At 39.9% G+C, this 26,188-nt stretch overlaps 1 protein-coding gene across 1 annotated transcript; it reads left to right on the top strand.

Moving 5' to 3' along the window:
• Nucleotides 1–11,812: 11,812 nt before the first annotated feature.
• CITED2 (Cbp/p300 interacting transactivator with ED-rich tail 2) lies at nt 11,813–14,658 on the top strand. The gene is made up of 2 exons (XM_034418922.3): nt 11,813–12,054; nt 12,666–14,658. Exon 2 carries the CDS (start codon nt 12,673–12,675, stop codon nt 13,387–13,389), a length of 717 nt encoding a protein of 238 aa, XP_034274813.1. The 5' UTR covers nt 11,813–12,054; nt 12,666–12,672; the 3' UTR covers nt 13,390–14,658.
• The last annotated feature ends 11,530 nt before the right edge of the window (nt 14,659–26,188 follow it).

Raw genomic sequence — 26,188 nt, 5'->3', positions numbered from 1 at the left:
AGCAACAGAAATTTTGCAGTCAATTGTGATTGTAAATCAAGGACTACCTATGTATGTAATTTTGCTGAGATATTCCTTCCTTTTGGCCACCAAATGAGAAGGAAGGGCTTACTGGAGAAGAGCCTAATGCTGGGAACGATTGAGGGCAAAAAAGAATGGGATGGCAGAGAATGAGGTGGTTGGATGGAATCACTGAAGCAGTTGGCATGAGCTTAAATGGACTCTGGGGGATGGTAGAGGACAGGAAGGCCTGGAAGAACATTATCCATGGGGTCACGATGGGTCAGATACGACTTCACAACTAACAACAACAACAATTCTTTCCTTTAGGCACACAGACACACAAACACACGTATACCACATAAATTTATGAAAGTTTTAGGGGACAGGAAACATTGAATGTTTGCCTCTGTTGATGTACACAGGAACCTTAATTGCAGGAAAGGCAGAAGATAAATTGCATTACTATTCCTGTACATTTCTCGACTAAATATCAAACGTCTAATCTTCCGAGGTTCTTAAGATCTCTATGTACAAATTAATTATGACTTAAATGTTAAAATATTTTAAATAAAATGCATTGCTGATTCATAGAGCATCAGATAAACATGTGGTAAGACTCATACTGATGAAATTAGCCTATTGTGATTCCGTTGGATGGTGAGATAGAATGCTTTTTTTTTTTAATTTGATTTATATGCCGCCCTTCTCCAGAGACTCAGGGCAGCTTACAATGCATTAAGCAATAGCCTTCATACTTTTGTATATTTATACAAATCAGCTTATTGTCCCCACAAACTGGGTCCTCAATTTACCTACCTTAGAAAGGATGAAAGGCTGAGTCAACCTTGAGCCTGGTGAGATTCGAACTTACAGTAATTGCAGACAGCTGGTGTTAATCACAATGCTATCAGTCTGCTGAGCCACCAGGCCCTACATTTGGGACCTTGGCAACTGGCATGTATTTATGTCAGTTACAGCATCCAGCAAGGACCCTACAGCACCAGAAATATTAATTGGGAACTGATTCTGCAGAGATGCTTCGAAAAATGGACATTCTCAATGAAAAGAAACAGTGATGTCAAGATTTTGGTAAATATTGTTTATGATTCTATATGCAGATAATTGCTTGACTTGTAATCACAACTGGGACCAGAATTTCCATGGCTAAGCAAAGCAGCAGTTGACTGAGTCATGCAAAAAAAATGACCCTTTTTACCATGGTTTTTAATCACTGCAGTTGGTAAGAGAATCATGCAATCATGATGTAGATCTGGCTTCCCCAATTAACTTTATTTGTCACAGACTACTGGGAAGGTGGCAAATCATAATCACATGACCCTGGGATGCTGTAACTGACATAAATACATGCCAGTTGCCAAGGGCCCAAATTTTAATCACATAACTATGGGGATCAGTCCTAAGTGTGAAGGCTAGTTGTATATTGGTTTTTTCAATGCCATTGTAACTTTGGCCACTAAATAAATGGTTGTATATTGAGGACTATCTGTACTGTTTAGGATTTTTTTTTTTCCTATCAAGAAGCCCACCAAAACAGATTGCAATACATGAAAGAAAGCATTAAGATATAAACTAAAATTAACCTGGAGTGATCTGTACTTCTCACCTAACTATTCAACGAAATAGAATTAGACCCTCTGGAAAATAGTATAGAAGTATTATATACGCCAAAAGTTCCAGATATCTCTACCAGAAGTCTACCAGCTTCTACCTCCCATTTTTTGTCTATGGCCAACACAGTTCACGAGTCAGAGGTGACTTATGACCAATAAGATTTGGAACAGATGTGAAACTGAAAATCATCTAGATAATCCATAGCACCAAAAATGTCTGAAGCTGGGAATAAGTCCAGCTGAGTACTGCGAGGGTTATCCGTCTGTAAAGATGCATTAGATTGTACTACTAGGCATGGGTACAACTTTCTCTTGTGTAAGAGAAATAGTTTTGGTAGGGAAGTCATGCTGTCTTTTAGACCTGCTATTATTTGCTTTGAGTGGCTGTTTTTCTGATTGCAGATAAATCATCACAAACTGGCAATTTAAAAGGAAATGTTCAGTGGAAGCGTACTAGGTAGAAGAGAGGACAGTGCAGTGCTGGCAGGGATAATTGATTCTGAAAACTTAAAGGCAAGCAGGGGGCCTCAAGGGCTAACAGCACAGATAATTTAAGAAGAATCTGGATGTCAAGTATCTGAAAACAGATGACTGAGGGAGTTCATGTGGGAAGGAATTACTGAGTTGGAAGTGGTAAATTAATTGCAAGAAAGGATTTAACCAACTAATCTTCAGTAAAACCAAAAAACCAATATAATCTTAATATTTTTGCACTGCCTGTTGCTAATTATTATTAACATTGATCCCATTTCATTCACTTGGAATGTATATTTTTGTAAATCAAATGATCCTGGAGAAACATAATGTGATCTAATGCAGTCTCTTTTGGGTCAAAATATGAAACATTCTCAAAATTTGGAGTATATCGTATGAACACCAAATAAGTTAAGCATAACTAAGCCGTAATGGTTTCAGTAACAATTTTTTGGTCCTTCTCCAAACTATAAGCTGTGCCATGTAATATATACATGTTAGGTTTAAACATACATGAATCATTGTGTACCTGGCACTCAAATACTCTTAATTTATGTTGTGTATACATCTTTAATTGAAAAGATGCAGCAACGCTTCAGTGTATATATTGAGATGAAAACATGGAGAATTTGGTCTTTGGCAGTTGAGAAAGCACACCTGTTCCTAGCCTATTTTATCTCAGACTGCAGTTGAGAGAGCACTTAACAGAAAATATAATATTGAATATGTACCTAGACAATGGTAGTATGTCAGAAAATGCTATAAAAATCTCTATTTAATCTTTCTCTATAAAATCTAAAACATTAGCTCCAAGAACTAAAAAAAATGTGATAGATTTTTCTTTGTTCCGTTTTCATTATCAAGTTTTCCTAATTAATCACAAAACCATTATACTATCATAGTATCATAAATTTAGAGTTCGAAAGGACCTCAGAGATCATCTAATCCAATCCCCTGCCCAGTGTAGAAATACCATCTAAGATCATCGTCTCTAACCTTTCCAGCTCAGTGGACCAACAGTGGCGGCAATGGCAGGGAGGAGGATGGTTTTGAATGGAACTTCCTGTGCTCATCTGCTATTTCCACGGCCTGGTTGCCAAAGGGCCATGGACCCGTAGCAGTCTGCAGACCGAGGGTTGGGGATCTCTGATTTAAGGCCCCTTTGGAAGACCTATACAGACCATCCTTATAAGAACATTAAATGAATATTTTGGCTTTCTTTTTATTTTCTTCTGGGTTCATTAATCACCTCAGGAGGACCAGTCCAATACATCCTGCTTCCCTGCAAAGGGATGAAGGATGGGGAGGGTAGTACTAGAAAACTGCAAAACAGTTGGGGAGTTAGGAGTCCTCTAACCATGATAAAGTTCTAATAGAAACATCCTCCACCTTTGGATCATATTGCAACTAAGACAATACTCAGATTTAGTGTACAATGTCTGCTACGCACTGGGCTCCCAATGATTTAGACCAACTCCATGTTGACCTTGGTGGCTATGAAGAGGTAAGTAAAGATCCCTAAATAAAGACTATCAGCCTGAGTGATCGCACCAGTAATCTAGTGATGCAATGAAGCCAGGAATGTACCACTCAATCCTTCCCAGAGCTCAACTTCAGTCATAAGCTCTCACACCTGATTATCTGTGGGACCGAACCTTTGAAAGCCATCAAGATTTCCCAGATGACAATTGCTAATTAGCCCTGGATTCAAAGCTGTCATCACACCCCCAGTCCAGATGGGCACAATTCTGAGAAGGGAACACCCCACTCTGAACTCTCAGGATTTATATCTGAACTCCTTGTGAATCTGGCTTCCTTGGTTATGTATTACTACTAGGGACAATATATGCTAAATGTAAATTCTTCTGGGCTGCATCCCATCTTGACTACTTCAACATGTTTTACAAGGGGCTTCTCTTGAAAAAACTGCCTGGAAATTGCAAATGGTACAAATCATTACAGTGAAGCTTTAACTAATGCAGTATTAAAAGAGATGCTTTCCAGGCATTGTTGAAGATGCAGTTGTACTGTTGGAAGCATTGTCTCTCCTGCTATGAACCATCTCAGTATTTTAGACTAGCAGGAGAGGCACTTAAAGAAGTACATGAAGATCTTCTGTTGTCACTCCAAGCTATTCACTGCACTCCTCGAGGAGTCCCCCACTCTTATAATTTTCCAAAAAATGGCAGGAGCCCATCTCTTTCACCAAGAGCTTCATTGTTTACTTAATTGATTTCAGTAAGACTTACTTTAATGTTATTTCTGGACTGAATACTAAGTTACTTTATTTTTAATTTTTTTATTCTTTACCATGTTTTATTGTTCTGCTTTATAAGTTGTAAGCTTATAAATGCAATCACTTGTACTTTTAACAGCTGGAAGTGCTTGAATTATTTTAGAAAGATAATGTAAGATAGAAATGTAATGAACTAATTTCCAGCAACTTGTACTTCTTCTATGATTTTATAGGTATGTGTTTTGCATGTTTTAAAAGGAACAATCCAGATTCTTCAGGGCTTGAAAATGATCACAGAGCTATCATTTTGCCTTTTTCTTAAGAACTGCCTCACTGGCAGATTAATTTTAAGTCATATTAGATCAGTGCTATCTGTGATTACATCAGATCAGTTGAGCCGTCTTAATGAAAGCTAAAATGTTTTCTATTGCAGCCAAAGTGCTAGAAGCAGTTCTGAGCCTATTGGTAGATTTTTATATTTATACTAGGAATTTCTTTCGGTAAACAAAAAAAGAACATGTGAACAAGGTACATAGCAATAGCAATAGCAATAGCAATAGCAATAGCAACAGCAATAACACTTAGACTGATATACTGCTTCATAGTGCTTTACAGCCCTCTCTACGCAGTTTACAGGGTCAGGATATTGCCCCCAACAATCTGGGTCCTTGTTATACATAATAATATATTTGGTAGAAATTTACCTAATATAATTTGATGAAATTTACCTATCATAATTTGATAAACAGAAAGTAGAAATTGACTGAAATACTCAATCTCGTCTCCATAATAATATTATTTATTATTAATAACAAGTTTGCTTAGTAAATAGACTCAATACACCTTTCTCTGTCAATAAATGAATAAAATCTTTACGTAATTAACGTAAAAGTACATAACAATAACAATATTGGCCAAACTGAAGAAAAATAATAATTCCTGAAGGCTCCTATTTTTCTTATATTTATGCAATAGAAAAGATGAAAAACAAACCATTGTAATAAATTCCTTATTCTAGGTTTCAGTATTTTCAGCCTATATTTTGTGTTCCATGAGTAGCTATCCTCAAACATTTTTAAAAATTGGATAAACTGTCCATTTTTATAGATTAACTCAAAAATACTATGTATCTCATATATTTTCATTGATATTAGCTTGATATTAAAAGATATTCATCTTTTACCATTTTCCTTTTAATTTTGACTTATTAGAAGATATATTGTACATATATGCTAAATAACACATAATAAATAATTAGCTTTTGTAACATAGTTTTGTATTTCTCAGCTGGCAGTTCTGAGATATACAATACATAATCCTTGAGGAATGGTACATTTACATTTACATACACAGTTTTGAACACAGTTAGACAGGAATTTTTTTATAGTGAATTGATACCTCACTAAAATCCAAGCACATACAAACAAGGTGGGCAGTTCAAAGAAATTGGTTCGATAACCAGATATTGAAGTTTTTTTTTTCCTCTAGGGAAAATGAGGGTTAGTCTTTGCTCTCCTGCTATATTTAGAAAAAAATGAGCTATTGAAAAAAAGGAAGGAAGGCAAAAGAAACAAGTAGGGCAAATTTTCATACATCCTAAACAAGATACATTATTATTGTTTCCCACAAACAAAATGACTAGCTCCTTTAAAGAAAAAGAGAGCCTATATTTATGAGAATACAAAGCATGACAAAGAGTTGAATGAAAAAGCCTCATGCTTCATCAAAATCTGCCTCACAATTTCTTCAAAGTGTTCTTTGCTGTCAAAGAGGCTTCTGTTCTTCTCAGTTCTCCTTGGCAACCTTAAGGATTTCTTTTGCTGTTTTTTGGTGGTGTCTTACAGCTTACTTTACTGCTGAAGGCAGTGGAGCAGGGCATCTGCAAGAGAGGTCAAAAAAGTCAAGATGGCAGCTGGGACTACACAAAGCCCTGTGCTTTTTTAAAGTGTCTCACTTTTTTAAAGTGTCTCACTTGTGAGGCACATACAAAAACGGTCAAGGTTTCCATTGTGCTCCTAGCCATCATTTTGACATTTCTGATCCAAACCATGGATGCTTTTGAGGTGGAAGTCCTATTGCTGTTGTTTTCTGTCATACGACTTTCCATCACTTTCTCTGAAGATCTTCCTTTTCCAACCTGCAAAAGCTCAGTTGGAAGAGTCCTTGTGACATCACAGTCACAAGAAGTGACTGAAAATCTCACTAAAATTGTCTCTTTCTTCAAAAGAAATTTCACAAATATTTTTTCTTGATTGACAACTGATAGAAAAAAAAATATAGAGGTATTTTTCTGCACAGCACAAAATCTTTAAAATTACGGCATACGGATTCTATCCTGACATCTCTTACTGAGGTTTACCTTCTCCACAAAAATCAAACTACTATTCAAATCTGAAGAACAAGTTCTTTCTACTGCCCAAGGAAGTAAAGAAACAAGGCATTTTTTAAAAATGCCTTTAAAACTGTATATTTAATTATAGTTTATCTGCCCCAGTGGTGGGTTGCCCCCGTTTCGCACCGGTTCTATACAACCGGTAGTAAAACCGGTGGGAGGCTCCGCCCACTGACCCCGACGTCATCAAAAAGTTTCTGTGCGCAGAAGAGTGTGTGTGCGCGCAGTGGGCGCGCGCGGCCCCATTACTAACCGGTAGTAAAGGTAAATAGAACCCACCCCTGATCTGCCCCCTTTCATATGAAACTACCCTCAGAATGATTTGCATTAGAATATAAGAATTCTTTAAGAAAACAGCTACAGTATCATGCGATAAGACAACAATATACTTCAAAATAATAAGTGAAGATTTCATTTTGTGTCTCTCCTAACTCAGAATTACTCCACTGTCTTGAAGGGAGCAGATGTAGTATGACAGAAATATAAGATTTATTGCACCATTGAAACTCTAGCCTGCATCTCTACTCCACATGCTTCATTGCAAAAATTTTGTTTGGTTGCATTGCAACCAGCTCTGCCTCATCTTATGAGCTTTACTGAGTGTTTGGGAGCGATTCTGTTAGCAAACCAGATCATCCCTAAATTGAAGAAACTGATCAAGGCATCGACAACACCAAAAGTTGTATTAATAGAAAACTCTTCTAGAGAAATGAGAAAATTGTTTTGGCTATCTAGAGGCTGCTGGCACATCAGTCTAATTATCAGTCCATAGATTAGCCATCATAACTAAATCTAAATCTAACGAACTACTATTCTGTTAGTAACAAGAAAGACATATTTTTTCTTACAGATAATTGTCATCATGATCAAAACAAATTAACAACTGACATCAATCCATACAGAACCAAATATCAAAAAAGAGTAGAAACATTTGCCATAAGCCATGAAGTGATGAGCTACACTAGGTAATGAGTGTATGAATACTACAATACGAGACCTACAATACCTTTTTACAATACGAGATAGTGGTTAATATACCAAACTACAAATCAAAAGATTGTAAATTCAAATCCTGCCTTAGCCCTAAAAGTCAGCTGAATGATCTTGGGCCAGTTACATTTTCTCAGCCCAACTCACTTCAAGAGGTGGTGTCGTTGTGGGGGAAATAGGGTGAGGAAGGTATGTTGGGTACGTTCGCCACTTTTGAGTTATTTGTAAAAATAATAAAGGCTGGTAATAAATAAATAAATGTAAGCCATTTCCTCACTATTAATGTATTGTGTCTTCTGGCATCACCAACCATCAAGCGCTGAGGTAATTAATATAAAGTCTGTTTTCATTACTTTAGTACAGCAATGGTTGAACAACATTACAAGATACTATAAACTATTATAAGGAAGTGGCCTTAGTTACCTGAAGGTTAGCATAAATATCACTCCATAAAGTCAAGGAATTTGAAAGCCAGAAGTTTCAGGATGACTGCCCTCCTTTATAGCAGTAAAATATACTAAATAAATATTTGGCATCTTTTCATGCTCACCAATAATTCTCACCAGCTTTTATCTCATTTATTGTGAATTCCTCCAATGAAAAAATTGCCATCTTGTTTTTCTAATTCTATTTGAAGCTCCATTCTTAAACCACCACATTTTAAACATGCTCTTCCACTGTCTCTTCTTAACTCAGTGCTCCCTGTAACCTAGAGTAGCAAGGCTGATCAGAAAAATGGCAACTTTGCAGGTGGCACAAGATCCCTAAGTTCCCAGATCCCACTGCACCTCTTGGTGATATCTGATATAAACAAAATCATGGAAATTCAGGATATGTCATCCAAGATACTCTGGTGGCATTCAAAGATGCTGCTTCATAAATAGCTGGTGCAAGTCTCTGTTTGTTAGATTGAGTTTTTCGGATCGGCTGGGACTGTTACTATTGTACCATCCTTTCTACTGCATAACAACCTCCCTGGCTGAGCTTCTAGACTAAGATTGTCAAACTTGAGGCCCGCGGGCCACGTCCATGCCTGGTTTAGCGAAGGGGGGAAAAGTCCCGATATGTCACCTGACACTGCCATGACGCAAGTTTGACATCCCTATTCTAGACTCTTTTACCAGGTTAGTGATGGAGTTTTCCAAGCTCATGATCCTTGGGGACTTCACCTGCCTTGGAGTGGGGATGTCCAAGATAACTCAGGATTTCATAACTCAAATGACAGCTATGGACCTGACCCAGGTCATCAAGGACCAACACATGACAGTGGTCATACGCTAGATCTACTTTTCCTGCAGGAGCAATTGCAAGGTGATTTGAAATTAGGGTGACTGTTATCATTTCTCAGTCGTGATCTGCAGGGGTGGGTTCTACTTACCTTTACTACCGGTTCACAACAGGAAGCTTCTGTGCATGCACAGATCACCAATGACAACATCCAGGGCGGTGGGCAGAGCCTCCCACCGGTTTTACTACCGGTTCTTGCGAACCGGTCTGAACTGGGGACAACCCACCACTAATGATCTGATATCTCTTTATTACTCCTAGAGTTCTCTGGTGCTCTCCCCCCCCCCTTCCTCCCTGTTGCAGGGAGACTAAAACTACTCAATCAGTATACCTCAAGGGCATCCAGTAAGGTGGCCCCTGAAGATCTGGTGCAGGACCTTGATAGTTGTTTGGAATGCAAAGGATATGGAGGCTCTGAATTGGAGTTCAATTATGCAGCCTCTCTCTTCCATAGATTTCAAAATTCCCCTTAGTTAACCGAGGAACCGAGGATGATGAAATGGTTGAAGAGATGCTTAGAGTGCCACTGGAGGACAACAAAGCGTGAACCCAAGCAAACACAAGGCAAAGCCACTATTAAGGACTACCTAACTGTGCTAAGACTGGCAAATATTTTTCCATATTTATTGTATCGGCTGATAGTCATCCAGATGTTCTGTTCAAGGTAACCTGGGTCTCCTGGGGATTTTATTACATATGAGGCCATCCAAGAGATTCGGTGAAGGTTCTGTGTCTGGAGATTGGGGGGGGGGGGTTTGAATGGGGCAGAACAAATCTACCTTACCAAGACTGCTTGGTTTTTGGTTCAAGGTCCCCCCAATTCTGGGGAATTTCCATTTCCTGTTCTCTGTAGGTTGCACAATTTTGGGGTCCTGCTCAACTCGCAGCTCCTATTCAATGTCAGTAACCAGAAGAGCATTTGCAGTTGTGCCCTTTCCTGAATCAGGAAACTCTGCTCACTGTTGTCAGGCAAAGTAATCAGAGCATGTGTTGTACTCTGTGAATTAATTTTGTTGAAATATTTGTATTGCGCCCATATTGATTTCTTTTTTTAAAAAAAAAATCTTGTGATGCTGATTGTCTATTTACTTTGTATTGTTGTTCTTTTTTTTTTCTTTGCTTTTTTAAAAAAAATTGCTGTTAGCTGTTCAGAATCACTTATTTGAAACCAGCGGCCATATAAATTGAATGAATGAATAAATAAATAAATCTAAGCGAAGAGTATTTGCAGAGCGATTATGGGAATGGTTGTGCATTCTGAAATTGTACTTATTATATAAATATTGACAATAGCAGCTGTCCTTCAATATATCCGTAACTACCAGATCGGAGATGACAGCAGCAGCTACTTCTTATACCTTATAGATCCTGCATTAAGCAAGAAGTTGGACTAGATGACCTCTACCATATCCTTCCACTGCTCAGTTCTGCGACTCTCTGATCCTAGTTCCCACTGTTGCTTTCCCTAATTACTGATGATGAGAGAGCCATACTATAGCTACCCCGTCCATCTGGACACCGTCTAATCCCGGTTTTCTGAGACGCCATGAATTCCAAATTCCATAATCCTCTCAACTCTGTTTAGGATGATGGGAGTTGATATCCAAGCAAGATAACCGGGTATATAACTATGCACCTACTGTGGTCGACGGTCCCTAGGAAAAGTTCCGTACGGATGGTCTTAGGGGGTTTCCTTACACCACCCTGCCTTCCCCGCATTTGCGAGGCTACCTCAGGGACGGGCAGCTCTGCTATTCCGGTGCTACCGGCTGTTTATTGACTCTGTTAGCAAGCCTCCAAAAGGGCGCGCAGATGAAGGAAACCCGTAGGAGGGGAGGCGCTTTATTTACAGAGAAATTATTGCCTGCTTTCCCAGCAATATCAATTTGCTTGCTGACTGTAGTAGCAAGAAGCTGGCTTAAACCCGGGGCCAGACCCGCCTTTCCTACCCCACTCTATTTCCCCACCGACCCCCACCCCCACCCCGAGCCGGCTTGTGCAGACGGTTTATGAAAAGGAATGGCGGGGAATGGCGTGGGAGCGGCAGGCAAGGCAGCAAGGACCCCAGTCCGGCGATCGCGGCGTTTGTTTTGCGGAGTAGAGACGCCTGCGTGTGTGAACGCCAAAGCCACCAGGAGAGGTAAACTGCAAAATGTCCACGGCAAAGCCGCGTGTCACTTCGAAAGCGCGGATCGGATCCTGCGTGTCCCAGCGGGACACGCGCCTCCACCAAGGCTACAGTGGAACTGGCGGGTGCGCGGCCGCGCTTTGCCGAAAAGTCTGGAGCGAAGTTGGGGCTCTCCGTGCAGGGGGACCGGGGACCCGGCCTTTGGGCTCCTGTCGTGGAGCTTCCAAAAAGCCTCGCCAAGTCTGGAGACAGAAGGAGGCGCGGCAAGAAGGGAAAAGAAATAAACGCCCGTGTTTAGTAGCCCGTGGGGGGCGGGGCAGGGAAGCAGCAAGAGCGCCTAATGGTGAGAGATAAACGAATTGATCGGACTGATGGCTCCATTAGAAGCAAAAGGGGGATTTGCCGGGTGATGGCCCACGCATTTCTCGCTCGGCGCCCGATCCAGCCCCGGCCACCCGCGTAAACGCTCGCAACCCCTTCGCGTCCGCGCTGATCTGAGGGCCTCGCCGATGGCACACGTGGCCCGGAGCCCGCGAGAACAACGGGGTGCTTTGGATTCCTTCCAGTTCCGCCTGGCTTGTTTTCCTTGCTTTGCTCCAGGTTTTACTTCTGGTTGCCTGCGAAGGCTTTTCGCTCCTCCCTTTTGAAATCCTATATTAGCTGTGGCCAAAGCAGGGTAAGGAACACAGCTCATTGTTGGCAAGGGCTGATGAGAAACTCGCCGAGCGGGGGAAGCCGCGGCTTCGAGTCTGAATGCCCAGCAGCCAGAAGAATTAATCGCCACCGCCACCCGCCACCCGGCCAAGCCCAGAAGAGGAACCGGACCGTCGCCTGCTCTATGCTGGGCGGTTTCTGCTGACTTGGGTCCAGCAGCGCGTTGGGAGCGAAGGAAGAAAGCGAGCGAGAGCTTGAGGTGAGCGGTGGGCTTTTCTCGCGCTCCCTGCACGAAGCTCCGGACCGAGGACTGAGGCACGGGAAGGCATGCCCGAGGCGGGGGAGGGAAGAGGCTTTCCGCGGTAATCCACTTGTTCTTATATCGCAAGCGGTCCTGGCGGACTTTAATTCCCAAAGTTGCTGACAAGGAGAGCGGGAAGGTCGGACAGCGCTCGCTCTCCCCTCTGTGGTTCTTATGTAAGGCTTTTCCCGCGACGACACGCGTGGATTTGTTTGCATTAGCGTTACGATCGTGGACCGGCGTTTGCCGATCAAAAAAGGGACGAGTGATAAATGGAGTCGGGGAGCGCCTAGGTGTGCGCGAGTTGTGGCGGAGGGGAGGGCGGCTGCCAGCCGGCGATGGTGCCCAAGGCGCCTTCCCCGCTTGCCAGTGCCGGCGAAATTGGCAAGACTGTCTCTGGAAGGAGAAAAGGACCGAGGGGGCTGGAGGGGGGCGGGAAGGGTGGAGACCTGGAGGGGCGACTTCCTAGGCAGAGAGATGTGGAGGGAGAGAGAGCTTCAGGGGCGGGAGGGCGCAGGCAGATAGTATAAATGTTGATCCCTTTCTCTGTAAATATTAACTTTCTGAAGGCTGGAAATGGCAGAGCACATGATGGCCATGAACCACGGGCGCTTCCCGGATGGAACCACTGGGCTTCACCACCACCCGGCGCATCGCATGGGCATGGGACCCTTTCCAACCCATCACCACCAGCAGCAGCAGCCTCACGCCTTCAGTGCCTTGATGAGCGACCATCTCCATTACGGAGGAGGAAATATGAACACAAACAGTGGGATCAGGCATGCCATGGGGCCAGGGAACGTGAACGGGGGACACCCTGCTGGCAGCATGCCGCCGACAGCGAGGTTTAATAATTCCCAGTTCATGGCACCGACGGTGGCCCCTCAAGGCGGGCCCTTAACAGCCAGCATGCAGTTGCAGAAGCTGAACAACCAGTACTTCAGTCACCATCCTTACCCTCACAACCACTACATGCCGGATTTACTTCCTGCCAACCATCAGCTCAACGGAGCAACCCAGCATTTTCGGGACTGCAACCCCAAGCACAGCAGCAGTGGGGCTGGCGGGGGCAACGGCAGTGTGCCTGCTTCCGTGCCCCACGTCCCTGCAGCAATGCTGCCTCCCAATGTCATTGACACGGACTTCATCGACGAGGAGGTCCTGATGTCCTTAGTCGTAGAAATGGGCTTGGATCGCATCAAGGAGCTTCCCGAGCTTTGGCTGGGACAGAATGAATTTGATTTCATGACAGACTTCGTTTGCAAACAGCAGTCTAGCAGAGTGAGCTGCTGACTTTCGTGCAAAACAAAGGACTTTTTTTTTCCCATATGTATGAATGAAAACATTCCCTCTAGAGACAGTATTTCAAAGGCTTGTAGGCATCTGGGAAGCAGAGTAAAATATAAGCTTGTATAATTTTTCTTATTTTCTGTTTGCTACCATCACTTCTTTATTTTTAAGCTTGGCCACTCATTTTTGTTCCGACTTAACCTGTAATAATTTTTAACTGTACCCATCTTTCATATCTCTCAGTGTCTGTCTCTCTAGTCTCTCTGCTTAATTTCTTCCCTGGCAGTTCTTTCAGTGACTACATGCAAACATTGGCAAAATAAATCTTGTGGATATTCTGCAAGTTACGGTTTCAAATGAGTAGAACTGCATTCAGATTCTGAGTTTTAAAAAAAGAAGATTTTTAAAAATGTGTTAGTTGATTGCACGAACTTCAGGATAGATTCCTGCGCAAATACTGCCCTCTTCCTTTGTTTTGAACTATGCATTGGAGTGATGCTAATTTTTAGTCTGCTAAACTGGAAGCTTAGGAAATGTGGGCCAAACCTTCCCTCTTCAGGAAAAATAATACTGTTACTTAAACTCTGCTGACTGTTCTTCTCCCCCATTTGTACAGACAAAAAGATAGTGTGAATGGAATGGCGGTGGGAGGGGATTTTGCTGGCTTTTATTTTCAACATCTTTTTATTTTGGTAATGTGCTTACATGGTTTATTCAATACGTAGGGGGAAAGAACTGCGTTGAAAGCTTTTCGGGAAATTTGACAGTATTTTTGTACATTTTTTTTTCTGAGAACATACTTGTTAATTTATTTTAAGTTGCCAGTGTCCATAAAAAAGTTAAAGGCTTTAACTTTTTCCTAGGTATAGTTCCCACTTCTTTTTCCTAAACTTATTTTTCTTGCCTACCCCTTCAGTTGCCCCCTCCAAATATTTAGTACATATGACCCTTTTTAACTTGTTGAGCTGTTGGGTTGTGTGAACATTCTGAATGTGTGAACATTCTGAAGGAGTATTTACTTGACACCATTGTGTGCTATATGTCATGATCAGTGCAGAAGGTAAAGGATTTAAATCTAATTATGACATCACAGTCTCATAAGTAACATTGTAACATGCCTGTGTGATTTTATCAAAAGTGGAATTTGCCAAGAGGCAACAACTTGTGATTTTGCCAACTTACTTGCTATAAATGTAGTTGTCCAGAATTATGATGCATAAAGTATTTATTCTATTTATCTATTAAACTTTAATTTTATAAATACTCTCACAAGTACTCTCAATAAGACTTTGTTCTTCATGCACATCTATTTCTTACTTTGTGAACGGGCTTCATAAAATAAGCATGTTGTAGCTTTTGTTCCATCTTTCTTGCATCAAGATAAAAGTGCCCTTAGCCATTTTTTGTTTGAAAAACCTACATTGCACTAAAATCATAAGTTTTCATTATAGAGGGATGAAAAGCAGAACACATATTGGTGGAAAATGTTTTGTTAAACGAAATTGAACTAATTGTATTACGCGTCTATAGACGCAGATACTAAAAGAATAATTTATGTATTTTCTCATGGAGATAGTAAAAGATTTAAATCAATAATATATTTTATTTCACTTTCTCTTGGTGGGAAAAGAAAGGTGTTCCCTACTTTCTGTGATCAGTACAAGATCAGGTATTTAACATTATGTTTAACAAGGCTGCAGCAGTTAAACACTGACCTGATATCTCACTTTCAAAATTATTTTTTAGGTGTTGGGTAGGCATTTACAGTTCTCCCTCTTATACAGAAACAACTTCAAAGAGCAAGTGTCAATTATCATTCTCTAATATTCCTAACCAGAATATAAGGCACAGCCTGGCAGTATATCAATTCCTATATTATATTTCACTGAACTATGTGTGTACTAGGATTTGTATCAAGCTGGGATATATTATCTGGTGAAACATTTAAAACTGCTTCCTTGAATTTAGCTGTATTTAGTGGATTCCCCAAAAGCAGCATTTTTCATCATGCTTTCTCTATCTTCTTCCTACAATATGGACCCTGGGCTTGTCTGTGTTATCCAGAACAATGTTTTGTGTAATGTCACAGAAATGCTGCTTTGTACCCATTAGAATGAGATAAATTGCTCTTGGATGATGGATGACTAGCAGTAAGCTTTGAGGCAGGGAACTGCATTTGACAGCATTTTCATGCCTTATACGCTTTGATCTTAATACTACAATCATTTCAAAACATTCCTATTGTATATCAACAAAACAAGGAATATGGTGTCAAGGACAATTGAGCAAGAAACCAATATTTTGAGTCACATGTAGTTGGCTTTGCGTTTGCTGCTAACTGCATTACTATTATGTTAGGATTTGTTACGTTTGTGTACAGCGTATTATGTAGCATACACAGCAAAATTAGAGAAGCATTGAAATTTTGCAGAGATTTATTTTAAAATGATGTCAGTAATCTGCAGCAGTAGCTAAACCTTTACAGGGATCAGGTATTGGATTATTTGGTCAGGAAAACTGCATACCTGGAGATGTCCGAGAGATTGTAGATCTATAATTACCTAGCCAATTTATTAAACAATGTTGAGATTCAGTTAGCTTTCGAACTAGCTGAAGTACTTTTGAAATAGTACTTATGAAATAATCAGCTTTGGGATGGCATTAGATATATGTTGTACAAATTGGTTCAAAATTCTTGAGTTTCGTAAGTCACCTGTTTGCCAAAGTAAAACATTTCCATTTTAGTTGCTCTGTAAATAGGAACAAAATAAGTATATTTTGGGCACCAAAAGCCCCCTTTTTCATTAAATTGCACAAAACATTCCAATCAGTGGCAGATGCTATGAAGAGAGAAATATTCATGTCTGCTTCATTAATCATCATAGTTTACAACTTCATTGAGTTTTTATTAATTTATCCAGAGTGCCCCATGTCTCCCCCGCTTCCTAACTGCTACAGGTTAGACATGTCCGCCACAGACATGTCCTATTATCCAAAGCAATTGTTCTGTCCTAGAAAAACTTGAAATACATCCCCATAGATTCCATTTCATAACAGTCCTCAGTCACTGTAACATCAATCATTAACTCTATTCTACACAAAGTTGCTAATCAACATTCTGAAATCCTCTTTGACCCAGTCACTTATTTTGAACCAAATTGGAACATAATCAGACTGGCAATCTCAAATGTCCCAACTTTTTGGAAGAAAAAAAAATCCCTATCTGACATGCTGCACCCATATCACCTGCCATTATAAGTGTATTCTAAAAGAAAACACTCCCCCAAGTTAATCAATACTAATATGAGCAAGGACTGGTTTATTAGCAATTACCAGGCTATTTTGCAAACACGGCTGGGAAAAGAGTGCTGGTATATTGCATTCTTACTTGGGTTGCTTGTAGCACAGGAAACCTGACCCCTGTATTTTGGCTCTTTTTCAAAAAGTTCTAATATGGTACATGAGCTGTGTGCTGTTCTTTAAGCCATGACCATAAATAGACACAGTGCTTTATTTGCAATGGAGATCAGTGATAAGCCTCCCTGCGCAGAAGCCCGCACAAAAGACACTTGTTAGGAAAATAAATGCTGATTAATAAAACAACGTCACTCTCTTGTGGTTGGAAAATAAACAACAGGCAGAGGCCATTTTTCCCCCCCAAGGCTGAGAAAGACATCACATGGCAGTCAGTGAGCGATCTGGTTAGAACAGCTCCTTGCAGCTGTTTATGAGGTGCTCAAGAGAGACAGACGAAGAATAAGTTGACATCTATTGTGCACTTTATAGTCTGAATGTCTTTTGTAACGGCAATAGCCCGCTCTGGCGCATAAATTGATGTGGGCGGGAAAGGCCAGGTCTTTTAGAGACAAATATTTAATCCCCTAATCTGTTATGGGTGGCCGGCTCTAAAAGGTAAACACTGCTTGTGGGTGAATGTATTAGATGCTGGTGCCATCTTGTGGATTGCAGACGGAAGAGGGAAAAAAATGTTTCCCTCCCCTCCACATATTCTTGGGAAAGAGTTTTACTATAGTATAGTAAAACTATAGTATATTGCAGGGAGGGCTGCCCCTATTAACCATTAGGCAAAATAGGCATATACTTAGGGCACCAAGGGTAGGGAAGCCCCGTTGAGATCTTTCCTCTAGCTGTCATGCCCCATAACTCTTTTCATTGCCGCACTTGGCTTTAGTTAAATAGATAACAGATTAACAGAGTTGGAAGTGACCTTGCAGTTCAATCCCCTTCCCAAGCAGGAGACCCTACTTAGAACCGAACTCATAACCTCCTGATTGTAAGGCCTGAGCTCCACCTCTAGGCCACCGGGTCTAATTTTCAATAAACGTTTCTATTTGCATTTTCCTTCATAACAGTTTTATTAAACATCGCATAAAAAGGGTTGAAGATCTGCACCTTTTTATGGCAGTAAATAAATAATATGCTTGTCTTGCTGGCTGCTAATTTGTGTTAAAAACGGTTTTTCAAAAAAAAAAAAAAACCAAACCCCAATGTTTAATTTAGTAATGGAGTCCAGCTTGGGAGGTAGCCTAGAAGATAAGTAAAATTTTAATCTGGTTTTCACCTTTAGTAATAATTGAGTCTTCGTGTATTGTCAATGAAGCAATGAAAGGCCATTGTTGGACTATGCTTAGGGCATTGATTGGCCTTAATCTGGCCCAGGGGAGGAGGGAGGATTTGAAGGGTGATGTAACATCCTGATGAAAAAGAAGTATGATATTGATTGTCATATCTAGCTGTATACACTATTTGTAAACACTGCGTTATTTTTTTTCAAAAAAGAATGTCCATTGTGAGGCCTACTGCTTTTACAGAATCTTCTTCCTTAATAAGTGTCAAGTCTTAAAATGTGTAACACTTTAACAAATCCAGAGGATGTGTCTTCCCTCAAGAAAGAAGAGAATGGCATCTGTTAACAGGAATACCTGTTAAAAACACCTTTGTTTCCAATAGATTTTGTAAAGCAGGGGTGTCCAACTATAGCAACTTTAAGACTTGTGGATTTCAACTCCCAGAATTCCTCAGTCAGCAAAGCTTCCAGATTCCTGTTGTAAAGGATATAAAAATGAGAAGTTCTGAATGCATGATGCACATTATTTGGTAATATCCTTGGGGAAGATTATGTAGAAGGAAAGGAAAGAAGTGAAAGAAAACAGAGTGAAAATGGAACAAGTGCAGAGAGTACAAGTCCTGTGTCAAAAAGTATTAGAGGATACATTTCTCAACAGAACAAAGGTAAAGTGGATTTAAGGATAGGAAATATATAAGCTGCTTTAGTGTGTTACAGAGCATCACAAAAGCGTGTGGAAACTAGAATGAAAGCCAGTGCTTGATGGAATGAAGTGAAAAACCTGTGGATGAGGGAAAAATATGCATGTATTGGAAATATATTTGAAAACCATGAGGATGAAAACAAATTTTATGTTTACATTTATATTTATTTATTTTTATACGGCTGCCTATTGCATCCTATTATTAGAAATAGTTGCAATTAATATGTCAAAGAGAGCAAGCAAGAGACATTTGCTCTATTTTTCTCTTCCCATCAGATGCTTTTTCTGATCCTTCCTTCTGTCTGAGGACAGCTTCCATTTTCATTCTGTCTTTGGATCTGGCGAAACTACCCTCGATCAATCTTTGCCACCTCTCCCTCTTCCTGATAAGAACCACAAAAAGGAGGGCCAGAATCCCATTTCTTTTCCTTGTTTGTATCAGCAGGAATTTTCCATAATTTCTTCAGCTGTGCAAAGGAGCCTCGTTCACATTCTGTGGTCTTCAAAAAAAGCCATCTTCTCCCTCAGAGCCAGAATTGCTGACTGGTGATTTTGACTTGGGAGGGGCATCACAAATTTGTTTTTCATCTGCCACCTCCCAGATAGAAAACCTATTCTCTATCTATCTATCTATCTATCTATCTATCTATCTATCTATCTATCATCTTTCTATATCTATCATCTATCATCTATCTATCTTCTATCATTTATCATCTATTATCTATCATATCATCTATCTATCATCTATCTTATCTATCATCTATCATCTTTCTATCATCTATCTATCTATCTATTATTTATCTGTCTATCTATCCATCCATCTATCTATTATCTATCTATCTATCTATCTATCTATCTATCTATCTATCTCTATATCTATCTATCTGTATCTATCAGTCATCTATCATATATATCATCTATCATCTTTCTATCATCTATCTATCTGTCTGTCTGTCATCATGAAACCATATGAAAGAGGCCACTGCTGAAGATATAGCCCTTTTGTAAAATACTGAGCTTTAAAAATGGCCTACTATGTGACATGAAAGTTAAATGACACATTCTCAGTTTCCTTATGTAGCCTGAGGAAAAAGTGATTTTTTTTTTCCCCATTGCAAAGAAGTGCCTTGAAAAAAAGAAGGTGTGGCACCTGCAACAGCTTCAGCACACACAGAGAGCGGGAGGGATGCAGTGGATCACCTGAAACAAGGAATGGCTGTGCTTTTTGCGTGCTGAAAAGAATGGCATTTAAAAAAAAAAAAAGGCCTAAAGGTGCTAGCTGTCTGCCGATCCTGTGCAGCTATTTCTTTACGTGTCAGCAAACGCTGCTATTTTTTTTTTCCCCTGACCCAGTTCTAAAGAGCTCACTGGTTAATGAAACAAAAGAAGGATATTCTGGTAAGGAGCTCTAATGTGGCCAGAAATTCAGCCGAGGGCTTTATGCCACTCTCTTAGCATGCTGTCTCCCTGCCAACATTCTCAGCAGGTATTCCAGACACATTTCATTCCATCACAGGGTCCCTGCTAGGCAACACAGTGTCGGGGTTGTTTGACCTGATGGCAGCATTGTAGCCAAGTGCTGCTCTTTCCTTTTTTCCTGCAGGTATGACTGGCAGCTGTTTCACCCCATAACAGAAAGCAAAACACCTGCAAATACAGGCACTGCTATGTGCACAGAATCTGCTGGTGATCTCTGTCTTTTTTGATCCTGTGAGAACATTTGGAATGTGGAGAAATACATTTTTCAAACTTTCCCTCCATTGCCAATATACACAGACATACATGCCTAAACTATCAACTCAAACTCAAAGAAGCAGATAGATTAGAAACATGCTATTATCTCCAAGATGCAAAGGTATGGATTCAAGACACAAATTCTTAGAGCTCATGACCTTTACCAAGGAATGCTGTGACAATTTTCTGCATTGTCAACATTCAATAGGGTGTCTCTACAAAACCTTTTTCTCTTGACGCCATGCTGTGAAGGCCAAGGAGATTACAATTTATCTTTTCTTCCTCAAAATACAACTCAAAACATAGTCTCAAAGGTGCTTTTCCAAAAGGCAACTGGATTTTCTTAGTTTTTTCTTTGAAAACATTTCGCTATTCATCCAAGAAGCTTCTTTTCTTCAGTTCAGCTCCTTGGATGAGAAGTGAAACATTTTCAAAGAAAAAAACCCTCGTAAGTCTAGTTGCCTTTTGGAAAAGTATCTTTGGGAAAACTATGATCTGGATGATTGAGAATCTCCATAGACAACTCAAAACATAAACTCTTTTACACATTAGCTTATTTGGTCTGGTTTTCTTCTTTATTGATTAGCTCTGGAGTCCTTGAGAAGAGTCCTTGAGAAATAACCAGTAGTTATTTTTATTTTCTAGCTAAATTTCTATTAAAAAATATTGATTAGATAAGAAAGAGGGTTTACTAACTACTTAAATTAAGAAACCTCTGAAGTATATTTCAGATATTCTTTCCGCAATAAACTCTAATGATCTGAACTCAGAACCCTCCTCAAGCAGATAGAATGTATCTAGCTTAATTAAAACTAACTTTATCAATTTTATTTGGAATTCTTGGTGAATGATTATTTTCCAGTTGTTGTTCTTCCTGTCTTGCTATTGTTCCCAATTGTTTTTATACCTAGATATACAAATATACCTATTTGTATATTTAAAGGTCAATGATGATGGTATGAGTGTATATGAGAGGGGAGGAGAGACAGAGAGATTTGGGTACAAATATACAAATATATCTTATACAAATATATAGTTGAATGAAGGGATGGCAAAAAAACCAAACCCAAAACCAAGGCATGGCATGGCCCTGAGCATCTAGGTTCGTGTCCCAGCAAAATTTATTTTTCATATTAGTGTGTGTGTGTGTGTGTGTGTGTGTGTGTGTGTGTGTGTGTGTGTACGTACATGTATATGTGAAGACAGCAAGCTAAGAAAACTGTTTACGTATACTTGAAGTGCTGTGTTTGACTCTAAATTAGACCCAGATCCCTGGAAATGAAGATCAACTCTTTTGCACAAACAGAGTTAAAGCCACAGTTACAATTATCATGCTGAGACCTGAGATATCTAAATATCAGCATTTTGTGTTTAAACTGCAAGACAACCAGCTCAGGATTTATTTTGCTGCTTTTAAAGTCAGGTCTTCTCACACACATTATAAATGATCAAACCATCTTGTATATTGTTTAACAATAATTAAACTACTTAAAATTTTTGGCACACTAAATTCAAAATGGGTTTGGAGTTTACTTTCAGTCTGCATAGTTGAAAAATAAAATAGATACAATCTGGCGTGCTAAATTAAAAGCCATTGATGTGCCTAATAGAAGTTTTGCAGTAACCTACCAGCAACCACTAGATGTAGCTGGCATTCTGGATAATTTGGATGTATAGTTATAAACTGATTTCTATTATAATCACGTAGGGTTTTTTAAAATGTTATTCGTAATCCAATTTCAAATGTGCAGTTTCATTGACATGCATCTATGAAATGCAGTCATGCAATTTTTAATGACTCTTTTCTCAGGTTTTAAAATTGGATGGATGGCCAGAAAGATTTGCAATTGCACTTTTAACCCTAATTTACTTTTACATTTGAGTTGTGTTTTTTTAGGGAAAGGAGGGACTTTAAATAGTTTTAAAAGTAGACATTTTTGTTTTTTTTAAAAAAAAATGTTTTAATAATAAATTTTATTGCAAGTACTCTGGATTCCAAGGTTGTGAAGGGAAAAAAGAGAAGCACTGTTAACAGGACAGCTGGGGGAAAAAAACAGCACAGCAATATCAGAAGCCGCCATTATTTTATGACTGTGAATTCTCACCAAAATCTCCCTTGCTGATCCCCCAAAGGGAGATGTCTGCTGCAGGTCATCCTCATCATTTTTCACTGAAAGCTCATAGAAGAGCTTCATAAGAGACTTACTTAGCTTGCTGAACCAAAACAAAGCCATAATGCTGAATTTAGGAGCTATAATATGAAAATAGCCATGGCGATATTTTGCAAAAAATAACATAAGGTTCTATCATAATTTGTCTGCAGGATTGGAGGCAGTGGTGGGATTCAAGTAATTTAACAACCGGTTCTCTGCCCTAATGATTTCTTCCAACAACCAGTTTGCTAAACTGCTCGGAAAGTTAACAACCGGTTCTCCCGAAGTGGTGCGAACTGGCTGAATCCCACCACTGATTGGAGGGTTTGGTTTAATTTGGTTGGTATCCAGCTGGAGATAACCACAGTATCAGCAGAATACAAAAGACGCCTAGGTTTATATCAGTGGTGGGTTGCCCCCGGTTCGGACCGGTTCTATAGAAGCAATAGTAAAACCGGCAGGAGGTTCCGCCCACCGACCCTGATGTCATCAGAACGCTTCTGCACATGCACAGAAGATTGTGTGGGCATGCGAGCAGCCCCGTTGCGAACCAGTAGTAAAGGTAAGTAGAACCCACCCCTGGTTTATATGGTGTTGGGGAAAGCATGAATTAAAAAGAACCATTTTGAATCAGGCCAACACTTACATAGTCTGCCATGTTCTGTCATACTGGCATCAAGTTACATCCAGAAGTTTACCAGTTGCCTTCTACTATTGTGCCTCAGCACCTAGTATGGGCTGGTCTTAGGTAAAGGTAATGGTTCCCCTTGCACATATGTGCTAGTCGTTCCCGACTCTAGGGGGTAGTGCTCATCTCCATTACAAAGCTGAAGAGCCAGAGCTGTCTGAAGACGTCTCCGTGGTCATGTAGCCGGCATGACTAAATGCCAAAGGCGCACGGAATGCTGTTATCTTCCCACCAAAAGTGGTCCCTATTTTTCTACTTGCATTGTTTTCAAACTGCTAGATTGGCAGAAGCTGGGACAAGTAACAGGAGCTCATTCTGTTACGCGACACTAGGGATTCAAACCACTGAACTGCCGACCTTTCGATCAACAAGCTCAGCATCTTAGCCACTGAGCCACCATGACCCTTTAAGGAGGCTTAAGGAGGTAGTATATAGCTATTGAAATAATAACATTAATCTAGCGGAATTCTCTATTCATTTCTCTGATGTCCTTTTAAACTTGTTTAAGGTAAACAAGTCATCTAATCTATCATCTAATAGCAACACATCTAATAGAAACACATTCTAACTTTGATTTTTGTAAGGGAGAACAATATCCTTTTATTGGTCCAAAATCTCACAGTTTTTAATTTTATCATGTGAGTGAAAGAAAAACTTCCCATTATTCATATTCTACAAACCACAAATGATTGCTTATATCTGTATCATATGTTTCCTTTCACTTTAAGCTGAAAAAGCCCATAATGGTATAATTTTTCCTTTAAAACTATCATAATAGGTGCCAACAAAATAAAAATTAGATTTTGTTATATTACTTTGTAGTGTGGGGAAACGCTTGCTTTCACAGAAATGCTTATTAAAATGATTTATTAACTGTATAGAATCAAAACTAGCATATGCCTAATTTTGATATGAAGGAACAGCAGGGCATCTTACATGAAAGAAGATGAAGAAGTATAAAATTGCAGCGATGTGAAAAAAAAGGAGGGAGGGAGGGAGGAAGGAAGAAAGGAAGGAAGGAAGGAAGGAAGGCGTTTTCTTCAGTTTTAAAGCCTTGTAGCAAAATCACCCTAAAAATTCAAATTGCTTATTTGTATCCACAGACTAGATTATTAGTTATCCCACTTTTCTGAGACTATGTTTTAGACTAGGCATGGGACCTAGTCTAAAGGGGCCACATGAGAAAGTGGGACTGTTATGGAGGGCTGAACCAATGAAGATAGGCATTCATATGCGCACATATGTAAACTGAAATAAAATATAGTTACCTTCAAAATAAAAGGTTAGACAGGGACAGCCAAAGGACCAAAAGTGACCCAGGGACCATAAAATGCCCATGTTTTAAACCATGCCAAACTATGCTTTGGTTGAAACTCTACTGTGTTTTTAATTTTGTAGGCAAGAATGATATAGAAACTTTGTAAGCAGTATATTACATGAAATTTTGTGGGCAGATGCTTTACAGTCAGTAAACATGAATTGTGCCTTCCTGTACTATTGAAGCTTACTAAATTATTCCAATGGTCATTGTCAAAGTCAATACAATTTTCATGCTACTATCAGAGGTGGTATTCTGCAGGTTCTGACCAGTTCTGGAGAACTGGTAGCGGAAATTTTGAGTAGTTCAGATAACTGGTAAATATCACCTCTGACTGGCCCCGCCCCCATCTATACTCTGCCTCTTGAGTCCCAGCTGATCAGGAGGAAATGGGGATTTTCCAGTAACCTTCCCCTGGAGTGGGGAGGGAATGGAGATTTTACAATATCCTTCCCTTGGAGTGGGGTGGGAATGGAGATTTTACAGTATCCTTCCCCTATCATGCCCACCAAGCCACGCCCACCACCATGCCCACCAAGCCACACCCACAGAACCGGTAGTAAAAAAAATTGAATCCCACCACTGGCTACTACATAGTTCTACATAATAGATTAGACCTTGATAATACAAGGTTAGCTATCCTTTTACCTAACCTGTCCTTATCACTACAAAACCAAACAAGCAGATGTTTTTTTGGCAGAGGATAATAGTTTACAAAGGGCAGTCTATCCTGAACCCTTGCATTCCTTTCCTATCCTTAGGGGCAGGAAAAGCAGATTCACTTTGCAACAGTGGGCTCACTTGAAATTTTAAGAGAAGCTATTGAAACCCACATCAAATGGCTACCATTGGAGAGATCTTTCTCTTTGAAATAGCTGCTATGGTAGGTGTAGCCAATTACAACATGTCCATCTTTCAGAAGCCTGGCCAATGAGAATATATTCTATTTCTTTTTAATTCTTGAGGATGTTCCATACAATTTCAGGGCAAATCTACCCAGCCTTCTTGGCCTGATATGAAAATAGTCCATCCATTTCCAGAAGATATGTCAACTACCTGTTGTTTTATTGTATACCCACAGCTGAGGCAGCCTTAAAACAGTTTTTTGGGAGTTCTGTTCTCGAGGGGTGTTTTCCTCTTACCCTACTTCTGCATTTTGAGTTTAAGTAATGTAGGGAACTTTGATTTGCATGGGAGAGGTAATCTGAAATAAAATTTTCCATGTCAAGAAATACGTGACTCAAATTGGTTCCAATAATTTCTGTGGGATCACACTGTTACTTCTGGCCTTTAACCTGTTCTTCCAATCCAAATTTTAATTCTGTGTGTGGAAGAACAAAACCCTAACTTCCACAGTCGCTTTTTTTCTTTTTCAGATAGGTTGGTGAAAGGGATGACTCATTGACCTAGAGTGAACAAAACTTGAAATTGACTAACCTGTAACTGGATTAATATATATATTTGGAAGTAATCATATTTTATACTTCTGAAGCCTCCCTGGCAGAAAATTCCATTCCCAGTAACGCTTATAGCAGGGGTCCCCAACCTAAGGGCTGCGGCCCAATACTGGGTTACAGCCTATTCACAACTGGGCCTCACTCACAAGAGCATCACGGGG

The sequence above is a fragment of the Pantherophis guttatus genome, chromosome 1, assembly GCF_059756535.1.
Source record: "Pantherophis guttatus breed Tessera chromosome 1, ASM5975653v1, whole genome shotgun sequence".
Taxonomy (NCBI): Eukaryota; Metazoa; Chordata; class Lepidosauria; order Squamata; family Colubridae; genus Pantherophis; species Pantherophis guttatus.
Note: the sequence above shows the minus strand (reverse complement) of the source record. Positions and strands in the feature narration are given on the sequence as shown.